We start from the raw sequence: 12,211 nt of genomic DNA on the forward strand, positions 1-12,211 counted from the left end.
TGGGAATCGTCAGTGTCCGCATTGCCCACATTCAGGAATTGTCTAGAGCTCAGAAAACTTCTTTAAGAATCCCTCACTAATTTTCTTAAAAAGGTTATCTCGTCATTATAAATGGGTACATATGCAAAGTGCTTATAAAAACAAGCAATTTACCTTTTATTAAAAATCTTTTAATTTTGTTGTATACTGCTTGTCACCTAGGTTACTGGCCACCTCTGCAGTATATCAGTGCCTGATAGTGCTGCTCATAAGCTGGGTGTGTAGCATGTGCTTGCGGCATCAGAAAGCGCACAGTTTGGGCCAGTGGCGCAGTCATGGTGCTGGTCTGTACTGTCATATGGAGCGCACCGCACCCGTATGTAGCATGTGCTCGCGGCATCAGAGAGCGCACAGTTTGGGCCAGTGGCGCAGTCATGGTGCTGGTCTGTACTGTCATATGGAGCGCACCGCACCCGTATGTAGCATGTGCTCGCGGCATCAGAGAGCGCACAGTTTGGGCCAGTGGCGCAGTCATGGTGCTTGTCTGTACTGTCATATGGAGCGCACCGCACCCTAAGCACACAGGAAGCCGCTTACCAGTGGAGCAGTGCGCTTCTAAAGACCTATCAAGAGAATAACCTTATAAGATACTGAACCTTTCCTACAAGATAGTGTGATCAAATTCCCAAATCTCCTTCCTGCGACCTGTCTAGTAGCTGTATTCTGTTTTTTGTGTCCAGTAGTCACCTAATTCTTCTAGATAGATACTGCACATGTTTTTTTCTATTCCATCACAGCATATAGTGACCTGGGATATTACATCATTAACAAGCTTCACCATGTGGACGAGTCTGTGGGGGGTAAAACACGGAAGGCCTTCCTGTACCTGGCAGCTTTCCCCTTTATGGACGCCATGGTGAGCAATGTTGTATTAGATTTCTACATTTTCTTATCATCTTGTTCTTGGGATTACCAACACTGTGTTTAACACTTAGCCCCCGATTCATCAAGACTGGCATATTCTTAGCAGATATTGATGAAAATCTTGCTGGAGTAAGATGCTCAAAATTTATTAGGAGTCGCGCACCTGTTTATGAATTTGGCTCATGTTTTAGGTGTCATGTGCCAACTAAAACATGCTATGCATACATATTGGGTTTGAATAGATTTTAGAGATTTTTTGAGTTTGACAATGTGTATGGGAAAATTATACACTGCTCAAAAAAATAAAGGGAACACTCAAATACCACATCCTAGATCTGAATGAATGAAATATTCTCATTGAATACTTTGTTCTGTGCAAAGTTGAATGTGCTGACAACAAAATCACACAAAAATCATCAATGGAAATCAAATTTATTAACCAATGGAGGCCAGGATTTGGAGTCACCCCCAAAATTAAAGTGGAAAAACACACTACAGGCTGATCCAACTTTGATGTAACGTCCTTAAAACAAGTCAAAATGAGGCTCAGTATTGTGTGTGGCCTCCACGTGCCTGTATGACCTCCCTACAACGCCTGGACATGCTCCTGATGAGGTTGCGGATGGTCTCCTGTGGGATCTCCTCCCAGACCTGGACTAAAGCATCCGCCAACTCCTGGACAGTCTGTGGTGCAACGTGACGTTGGTGGATGGAGCGAGACATGATGTCCCAGATGTGCTCAATCGGATTCAGGTCTGGGGAACGGGCGGGCCAGTCCATAGCTTCAATGCCTTCATCTTGCAGGAACTGCTGACACACTCCATCCACATGAGGTCTGGCATTGTCCTGCATTAGGAGGAACCCAGGGCCACCCGCACCAGCATATGGTCTCACAAGGGGTCTGAGGATCTCATCTCGGTATCTAATGGCAGTCAGGCTACCTCTGGCGAGCACATGGAGGGCTGTGCGGCCCTCCAAAGAAATGCCACCCCACACCATTACTGACCCACTGCCAAACCGGTCATGCTGAAGGATGTTGCAGGCATCAGATCGCTCTCCACAGTGTCTCCAGACTCTGTCATGTCTGTCACATGTGCTCAGTGTGAACCTGCTTTCATCTGTGAAAAAGCACAGGGCACCAGTGGGAATTTTGCCAATCCCGGTGTTCTGTGGAAAATGCCAAGCGTCGTGCACGGTGTTGGGCTGTAAGCACAACCCCCATCTGTGGACGTCGGGCCCTCATACCACCATCATGGAGTCGGTTTCTAACCGTTTGTGCAGACACATGCACATTTGTGGCCTGCTGGAGGTCATTTTGCCGGCCTCTGGCAGTGCTCCTCCTGTTCTTCCTTGCACAAAGGTGGAGGTAGCGGTCCTGCTGCTGGGTTGTTGCCCTCCTACGTCCCCCTCCACGTCTCCTGGTGTACTGGCCTGTCTCCTGGTAGCTCCTCCAGCCTCTGGACACTACGCTGACAGACACAGCAAACCTTCTTGTCACAGCTGGCATTGATGTGCCATCCTGGATGAGCTGCACTACCTGAGCAACTTCTGTGGGTTGAAGAGTCTGTCTCATGCTACCACAAGTGTGAAAGCATAACCAACATTCAAAAGTGACCAAAACATCAGCCAGAAAGCATTGGTACTGAGATGTGGTCTGTGGTCCCCACCTGCAGAACCACTCCTTTATTGAGTATGTCTTGATAATTGCCAATAATTTCCATCTATTGTCTATTCCATTTGCACAACCGCATGTGAAATTGATTATCAATCAGTGTTGCTTCCTAAGTGGACAGTTTGATTTCACAGAAGTTTGATTCACTTGGAGTTATATTCTGTTGTTTAAGTGTTCCCTTTATTTTTTTTGCGCAGTGTATATCTTTGTACCATGTTAGCCAGTAGATAGAAAAATATTTAGATTTGAGAGTCCTCAGTGGTGGATCAGGTGTATGATGATGTGGTTGTCAACTACAGTCCAATCACTCCAGTAATCCTGTGTGTCAGAACACAGCCTTATTATACAGTGTTAGGCGCTGCATGATTGAAAACTTTCATTACTTTGTTTTTGTTTAAAGGGGTATTCCCACCTCCAAGTTCCTATCCCAATATGTAGTAGGCGTAATAATAATAATATTATCAAATATCTCCGATTAGAAATGTAGTATAGTTTTTCTGATTCGCTATGTCTCTTTCCTCATGTGCAGGCATTGCAGGACCTGCATATTGGCATAGGATCTTGGAGATGGGAACACCCCTTTAAGGGCTCATTCAGACAAGCGTATTAAACGTCCATGTGCTGCGTGTTTGCAAAATGGGTAGAATTCCGACAGCACACTGACCCGTGCAAGGCTATGTGGTATTTCACATGAACGTTTTTACACACGGACCCATGATCTGCATGTATAAATGACAGCATGCACTATTTTGATATGTATTTTGTATCAGTCTTGCCTATTTCAAGTCAATGCGTGAGCAAACAATGGATCACAAATTGATTACCATCCGTATGTCATGTGTTTTTCATGAATCTATTACATTTGTTAACATCAGGAACTGTATTTGCCTATTATTTATGAAATTATTCATGTAAAAACTGGACACTATGTGCGTATACAAAACAGATATACGGATGGCACATGTACATAAAAAACACGGATGACAATACAAATGAACATGCCAATAGGTAGTGAATAGATGTGAATTTTCTTTCATAAAATCACAATGTTTAACTGTCCTGATGTTTTTTTTCTTGAAGGCCTGGACGCATGCTGGCATTTTACTGAAGCACAAATATAGCTTTCTAGTTGGATGTGCCTCCATCTCTGATGTCATCGCACAGGTCTGTATCTTACATTGAGCTCATCTGTGATGTTATAGCCCGAGATAGACATATACTTTTGAGTTCATGTCTGTCGTAGCACAGGTGAACACATGTAGTATTTTCTTTGACAGTAGAGAACAAATACATTCATGTCCGCAAGTGTTGGCACCCTTGAACTTGTTCCAGAAAATGAAGTATTTCTCCCAGAAAATTATTGCAATTACACGTTTTGTTATATATATATTTATTTCCTTCGTGTGTATTGGAACGACACAAAAAAAAACGAGTAAAAAAGGCAAATTGTATATAAGTTCACACTAAGCCCCAAAAATGGGCCGGACAAAATTGTTGGCACCCTCAACTTAATATTTGGTTGCACACCCTTTGGAATAAATAACTGCAATCAATCACTTCTTATAACCATCAACAAGCTTCTTACACCTCTCAACTGGCATTTTGGACAACTCTTCTTTTGCAAACTGCTCCAGGTCTCTCATATTTGAAGTGTGCCTTCTCCCAACAGCAATTTTAAGATCTCACCTCAGGTGTTCAATGGAATTTAGATCTGGACTCATTTCTGGCCACAAGAACTCTCCAGCACTATGTTTCCATCCATTTCTGGGTGCTTCTTGAGGTATGTTTGGGGTCATTGTCTTTTTGGAAGACCCATGACCTAAGCATCTTTCTGACACTGGGCATTACATTGCGACCTAAAATCCTTGGTAATCTTTAGATTTCATGATGCCTTGTACACAGTCAAGGCACCTACTGCCAGAGGCAGCAAAACAACTCCAAAACATCTTTGAACCTCCACCATATTTGACTGTAGGTACTGTTATTTTCATTGTAGGTCTCATTCCGTTTTCAGTAAACAGTAGAATGATGTGCTTTACCAAAAAGCACTATCTTAGTCTCATATGTCCACAAGACGTTTTCCCAGAAGGATTTTGGCTTACTCACGTACATTTTGGCAAGCTGCATTCTAGGTTTTTTTGTGTCTATCAGCTGTGGGGTCATCCTGGGTCTCCTGTCATAGCGTTTTAGTTCATTCAAATGTTGACGGATAGTTCACACTGACACTGATGCACCCTGTGCCTACAGGACAGCTTGAATTTCTTTGGGACTTGATTGGGGCTGCTTATCCACCATCTGGACTATCCTGCGTTGCAACCTTTCATCAATTTTTCTCTGCCGTCCACGTCCAGGGAGCTTAGCTACAGTTCCATGGGTTGTAAATGTCTTGATTATATTGCGCACCGTGGACAAAGGGACATCAAGATCTCTGGAGATGGACTTGGAACCTTGAGATTGTTGATATTTTTCAACAATGTTGGTTCTCAAATCCTCAGACAGTTTTCTTCTTCTACTATTCTCCATGCTTAGAGTGGCACCTAGACACACAATGCATATAGTGAGTCAACTTCTCCCCTTTTTTTTAATCTTGTTTCAAATGTGATTTTCATACTTGCCACTTGTTGCTTACCACAGGTGAGTTTGAACGAGCATCACATGCCTGAAACAAAGTTGTTTACCCACATTTTTGGAAAGGTGCCAACAATTTTGTCTGGCCTATTTTTGGGATTTAGTGTGAAATTATGTCCAATTTGCCATTTTTTTTTTGTGTTGTTCCAATACACACAAAGGAAATAAACATGTGCATAACAAAACATGTGTAATTGAAATAGTTTTCTGGGAGAAATTCTTCATTTTCTGGAACAATTTAAAGGATGCCAACACTTTTGGCCATGAGTAATTGTTATTTTAAGCTTTTTTAATATATCATTGCACAGTTGACTATACTTTAGTAAGTTGATATCGTATGTTATAGTACAGATGAGAATTCTTTATTGAGGTAATCTCAGATGTCATATTGCAGGCAGGAATGTTCTATTGTATAAATTCCTTATGCCATAGTAGCACAAAGAGTAACTGACAGAGACTTCTAAATCTTGTATGTGTATAGATGAGGAATAATAGTATGTCAGAGAATTATATGACTTATATCTTGCAAACATTAGCAGTTTTGACCTTAATATGCTCCACATCTAATTGTTTGATATCTTTGAATTTGGATCCAGAATGGGAAGATAGATCCTACTCACCTGTCTTTTTAGGACACATTCAGAACCAGCGGTACAGAGGAGGACATTGTACCTCAGTATGAGCAGTGTAACTGTGAATCCAACACTAGGTTCAGGTTAACACTCAAAAGCAGTAGTAGAATCTGGCTCTCTGCTTTTTTTGTCTCCAAAAGAAGATGCTTGCAGTACAGGCAATAAGATAAGTTAGATATGATGCTGGTTATACATACTCTAATTTTTCAAGATAGTTTCAGTATTCGTCCCCAGAAGGGTGGATCAAAATGCAGATCCGACATATACTGTATGATATACAGTGCTTTGTCTTGATCACAGGCGGCATGCATGTTTCAAGTACCTTGGGTTAGAACTAGTGCATGATCCTAGTAAAGTAGTTCTGTGTGAGAGTGAAACAAATGTAAGGTCTGTTCATATTCACCACTTAAGGCCTCTTCTACCAAGTCCTGTTACTCAACGTCTTCTTTGCCAACTCTCCCTCTTTCGCTCTATATATATATATATATATATATATATATATATATATATATATATATATATATATATATATATATATATATATATATATATATATATATAGAAGTTGAGTAACAGGACTCTGTAGAAGAGGCGTTAAGTGGTGAATATGAATAGAACTTACATTTGTTTTACTCCTTAGTATATACTATGATATAATGTGAAAGGTAGATATTTACTTTAGCCATGTAGACAATGGGAACTATTTTCTGGATTTAAGTTTTCCTGCACTGTTGGACCATGACTGGAAAGTCTGATGTGGTTAATGATTGTGTCTACATGAAAACTAGTTTCTCCGTAAGTGATAGATTATTCCTTGTACTAACTTCTCCCACACATTTCATAGCGTGCTCAGGAGGTCCAAAACCGTTTATTGTGCTACTATTACTCCGGCCAAAGTACAAATGTGCAGGGAAAATTACATGGATGACTTGTGAATGAATCAGATCCCTTGAAAAGTCTCTATGAATAGAAGTGCATCAGCCATAAAAGATAAGATTTTATTGATTTCTTGATTAAAGGTCTGATTATATTGACATGACATTTACATTAACATCCCTCATTAGATTCAATCTAAAATAAAAAATACTGACACTTTACAAATAGATAAAGGGAATCTGTCAACTGAATTTCACCCCCAAACTATATGTGCATTTCAAAGATAAGTCAAGCAATACCTTTATATGGCCGGTCTGTTCCTTCATTACTGAGAAATCAGTGTGTGAATTGGCAAATGAGGCTGTAGATCTGAAGCCTCTGTCACTCCAGCTCTATTCTCTGACCAGTGCTGCCAAGTCCTGCTTGACTGACAGCCTCTGGTGTGCACCTTCAGGCAAAGGAGCTGTCTGTCAAGCAGGAAGAGACATAGTGTAACGCACTGATACATTGTTGCAAGCTCACTAAACAGAAGAGAAATTTGTGTTGCTGATGTATTTGACTTTAAGAAAATTTGATACTATTGTAGCAAACTCAGCTGAGAGTATGATTACGTCTGAAATAGTTTTTAGGCTCTTCTACTGTCAAAAAGCAGAGCTCTTGAAAGTGTCTAAACAATAAGAAAACCGCTTGTTATATTACTTTACACTTTGTTTACCCCCTTTAAGACAGGTCTGCACGGTCACAAAATGATTTTTGTTCTAGCTTTACACACATAGGGAAAAAACCTGTTTTCATGGAAGCTTACGTGTGACATTAGGATACATTACAATATTGATTATTATTTTATATATCGATCACCATCTTTACTGTTGAGTATTCCTAGGGTGTCAATGACTGTACCCGGCCGGGTATGTGGATATTTTTTTTGAGCCACAATGCCTTATTGTTGAGCTTCTGCCCCTTTAGAATCGGGTTTACGTAAAGAAGCAAATGCCTCTAAATATGTAATGTGGTGTGTTAGTAGACATTTTCTGGCAAAGAAATGTTATTGGAAATGTAAAATGTATCCCTGGGTGAGGTGGTGATAGAAATACAGAGCTGTCATATCGTGGAAGCTTTTTACAGCCACAAACTGATATTTTCTTGAACACTTTGCAGTTCCAGGCGCCCAACAACTGGCACATTTCCTGCTCCTATTTCTCACATCTCTCCAGGCTAGAGATGCCATATCGGGAATTACAGCTGTGCTCCTTCCCCCTCTGAAAAGAACACTGAGTGTTTTTACAGATTGCAGCCTCTATATAGCTGCTATATATTTTCTGCACAGTTTGGGTCTGATTCATTGAGCCATTAAAGGGAAAGTATCCACTCACAGAACAGAAATACAGTTTTCTGAAAATACCAGTTTTTCTCAATAACAATGGACCACTTTAGGTGGAGTTTCAGCATATTGGATCTTCTTTTTCACTCCTGTGCTGAAATCTTAAATTACCAGTTATAGTGCATTTATACTTCGCAGTTATTTGGAAGTGAATGTTCATCGGATTGCTTGTTTTCCAATAACCAGGCAGTGCAAACATGCTTCCAATCACCCAACAGCAAATTGCTCATTCGTCGGGTGAAATGATTTTTTTTAAGCTGGCTTAAAGGGGTTATCTTTAAATTCATAAATGAGTAAAAACATGCAACTTTACAATCTGCCCTTAATTAAAAATCCTCTCTCTTATCAGGAATGGAGGGATTTTGTTATTTCATAATGTACAGCTCATTTCCGAGGTTATTGGCCACCCTACAGTCCTAGTATAGCTGGTTACCTAGGCAAAGAGCAAGCAAACAAGCAGGCTGTATACTTTACAGTCTATTTATGCTACTCTGAAGATGGCCAGATTACTGGATCCAGCCAGCCTCAGATCCCGGGCGCTTCTTCTATGCTGCAGAGTGTGAGGCAGTGACCGGGATCATATACGAGGGATGTTATATATCCCCCAGAATGTGTACAGAGACGTATTAAATCCATTGGAGTGCATTGCAGTCACAAACTCACCTGCGGCTGCAATGCAGGAATGAAGGTGAGCATTGACCTGGTCAGGCTATCTGGCTAAGGCAGATTAGTAAAACCCGGCAGGACCTTCATTTCTTGGAAGAGGCTACAGGAAGGCAGTGGGGCGGCCTCCTCCCTCCAACCCGGGTTTTCCAGTGGCTCTTGCCATAGGTCTTTTAAAAACCCTGCACTAAAAATTAGTGTTGTTCATTGTTGGGACCTGCTAGAAGTATAGCAGGAAAGTTTGGCGGGCCTGTGAGTAGCTGAACCCACGCCTGGGAAGGCTCTGCACCCGTAAGGCTCTGAGTGGCACAGCGCAGCCGTTGCCCACGGCAACCATTGTTTAAGGACTCATGTTATCCCGGCTGCGAACCGAAGGACTTTTCTGTTTACCCGTGAGTTGCTGAATAAAGCAGTTTATATTGGACTTGCTTGGGTCACTGCCTCAGTTACTGCACTGTGTGAACACTGCCGCCTTACAACTTGGTGGAGAAAGCTTGTATTGTGACTGAGGCATACCCCACCGGCAGCTGCATGACTACAATCCGGTCTGCCACCTTTCAGCCCCACCCCGTGGACAAAATGGAGGCGCTGTTAAAGCAGCTGGTACTTACCCGGCAGCAGCAGCTGAAGTCTCAGCGGCAACAGCAGGAGCAGCACCAGAGTCTCCAACGGTAACTGCAGGAGCAGCAGTACAATCAGCAGCAGCTGCAGTGTCAGCGGCAACAGCAGGAGCGGGAGCCGCAGCACAATCAGCAGCAGCAGTTACTTGTACCAGCAGCAGCAAAAAACAAATGAACTTTTTGCTGCAACAGATTTCTGCCCTGCGGGAAACGGCCACAACACCGATTCCGGAACGTCGAGAGGCCCGGGACAAGGTTCGCTCAGCGTTGAGGAAGATAGGACCGGAGGACGACGTGGAAGCCTTCCTGACCGTCTACGAACGCACAGCAGAGCGGGAAAACCTACCAGCCGGCCAGTGGGTGGAAGTGGTGGCTCCGTTTTTGGTCAGCGATGCCCAGAAGGCCTATTTCAACCTCAGTCGGAAGGACGCCCAGGACTACAAGAGGCTCAAAGGTGAGATCCTTGCCCGGCTGGGGGTCAATACGTATGTGAGGGCTCAGCGCGTGTTTTCATGGGGCTTTGTGGAGACCCGACCCACCCGGTCTCAGGCTTATGATCTTTTGTAGCTGGTAAAGAGGTGGCTCCAGCCTGAGTCTTTGACTCCAGCCCAGATGGTGGAGAGGGTGGTGGTCGACTGGCTGGTGAGGACTCTGCCGGCCGCTATCCAATGTTGGTGGGGACAAGGGGACCCAGGCACCCTCGACCAGGACTTTATCCGGGACTCTGCCCCCTCGCGCCTGTCACGCTGATCCCTGCCAACCCATGAACCGGGAGAGTAGCAGGAGACCGTTTCCCTCCCAAACGGTCATAAGACCTAACAGTACCTCCACCATTAGGTGCTGGCGGTGTCAGGGGCCTGGACATGTGGTTGCTAACTGCCCCCTGACTACGGAGCCATTGGACTGTGGGTATAATCGCCGGGTTACAGTGTACGCCCAGACCGTCTGCACTGCGAGTGCCGACCCCTCGGACAGTGAACACCAGGTACTGGTTAATGGGTACCCCACGGAGGCCCTCCTAGACTCAGGAAACCTAGTGACTTTGGTGCATGGGTCGCTGGTGGCAGGAGACAACCCCAGTGGACGGACAGTTGGGGTTGTGTGTATCCATGGGGACCTCCGAGAGTACCTAACCACGGAGTTAGTTTTGTCTACGCCATGTGGTGACATAAAACATGTGATGGGGGTGTTGTGGACTCTGTGGAAAAACAAAATCCACTCTCCCCCAGTAAAATTTATTACAGGTGCTGTACCCGACGAACCAGTGTCGGAGATACCTGCCGTAGGGGTGTCCAACCTAGGGACAGAGTGTGACCCCGATAGGTCTCCCCTAGAGGTGCTGGCAGGAGAGGTCGAGGAGACCCCATCAATCCCCGAGCTGGAAGTGTCCCAAGACATGTTTGGGACAGCTCAGCTACAGGATCCCACCCTGACTCGGCCGCGGGAAAGGGTGTTAGAAGTAAATGGCGTAGCTCAACAACCCGGTGCAGATACTGTATTTCCACGCATGGTAGTCAACGCTGAGTTGCTCTATAGGGTAGACAAGATCAGAGACTATGTTGTGGAACAGTTAGTGGTACCTCAGTCGTACCGTCGGGCGGTTCTAGATTTGGCACACACACCTGCTGGGTGGACACTTAGGGGTTAAAAAGACGCAAGAACGTATCTTGCAGCGGCTCTTTTGGCCGGGGATTTACGCGGAGGTCCAAAAGTACTGCGAATCCTGCCCCGAATGTCAACTGACCACACCCACCGCAAGTTTCCGTAGACCATTGGTACCCCTGCCAGTGATAGAGGTACCTTTTGAACAGATTGCAATGGACTTGGTAGGGCCCATTGTAAAATCCGCTCGTGGCCACCAACATATACTGGTGGTCGTCGACTATGCCACCCGGTACCCGGAGGCTATGCCGCTACGCCACACCTCGGCGAAACTGATTGCACGGGAGCTGTTTGCCATGTTCTGTCGTCTTGGACTACCTAAGGAGATCCTGACGGATCAAGGGACCCCTTTTATGTCCAAGGTGACAAGGGAACTGTGCAAAATGCTAAAAATTAAACAATTGCGCACCTCGGTGTACCACCCTCAAACTGACGGGCTAGTATAACGGTTCAATGAAACCCTCAAGTCTATGTTAAAAAAAGTGGTTTCTAAGGACGGAAGGGATTGGGACATGTTGCTACCCTATTTGATGTTCGCCGTCCGTAAGGTACCCCAGGCTTCCACAGGGTTCTCTCCCTTTGAGTTATTGTACGGCAGACACCCCAGGGGTCTGTTGGACGTAGCCAAAGAGACGTGGGAACAAGAGCCGACTCCACATAGGAGTATAATTGAACACGTGGCTAGTATGCATGACCGGATTGCGGCGGTCATGCCCATCGTGAAAGAACATCTGTTAGATGCCCAGGCAGTCCAGAGGCGCACATATAATAAAAGAGCCACTGTCAGGTCTTTTAACAAGGGCGATCGGGTATTCGTACTGGTACCCACAGCCAAGAGTAAGCTCATGGCCAAGTGGCAAGGGCCATATGAGGTTTGAGAAAAGGTGGGGGAGGTAAATTACCAGGTGTATCAGCCCAGAAGGAGGAAACCTGAGCAGCTTTACCATGTAAACCTGCTAAAACCTTGGAAAGATCGAGAGTGTTTAGTTACAGACGTCACTTCGGGCATATCGCCAGAGAGTTCTCTACCTTCAGCCAGGGATGCGTCCAGGGGAGAGGTCAGGATAAGTAATGCTTTCACTAAACAGCAGCGACGGGAGGCTCGCTCATTGGTGCAGCAGAATACCGATGTGTTCTCAGAGCTACCGGATAGGACTACCGTTCTCCAACATGA

The 12,211-nt window shown here is 44.5% G+C and overlaps 1 protein-coding gene across 1 annotated transcript in view; it reads left to right on the plus strand.

Annotated features, from left to right (window-relative positions):
- The window catches only part of ANKH (ANKH inorganic pyrophosphate transport regulator), a 162,235-nt gene that overhangs the window by 74,303 nt on the left and 75,721 nt on the right, over positions 1-12,211 (plus strand). The window contains exons 3-4 of the mRNA XM_073678629.1: positions 777-895; positions 3,656-3,739. Coding sequence (XP_073534730.1) covers positions 777-895; positions 3,656-3,739 — 203 coding nt within the window. The remainder of the gene's footprint in view (positions 1-776; positions 896-3,655; positions 3,740-12,211) is intronic.

Source organism: Phyllobates terribilis, unplaced genomic scaffold (genome assembly GCF_046119375.1).
Source record: "Phyllobates terribilis strain yellow unplaced genomic scaffold, ASM4611937v1 Scaffold_4__5_contigs__length_816908805, whole genome shotgun sequence".
NCBI classification, from domain to species: domain Eukaryota; kingdom Metazoa; phylum Chordata; class Amphibia; order Anura; family Dendrobatidae; genus Phyllobates; species Phyllobates terribilis.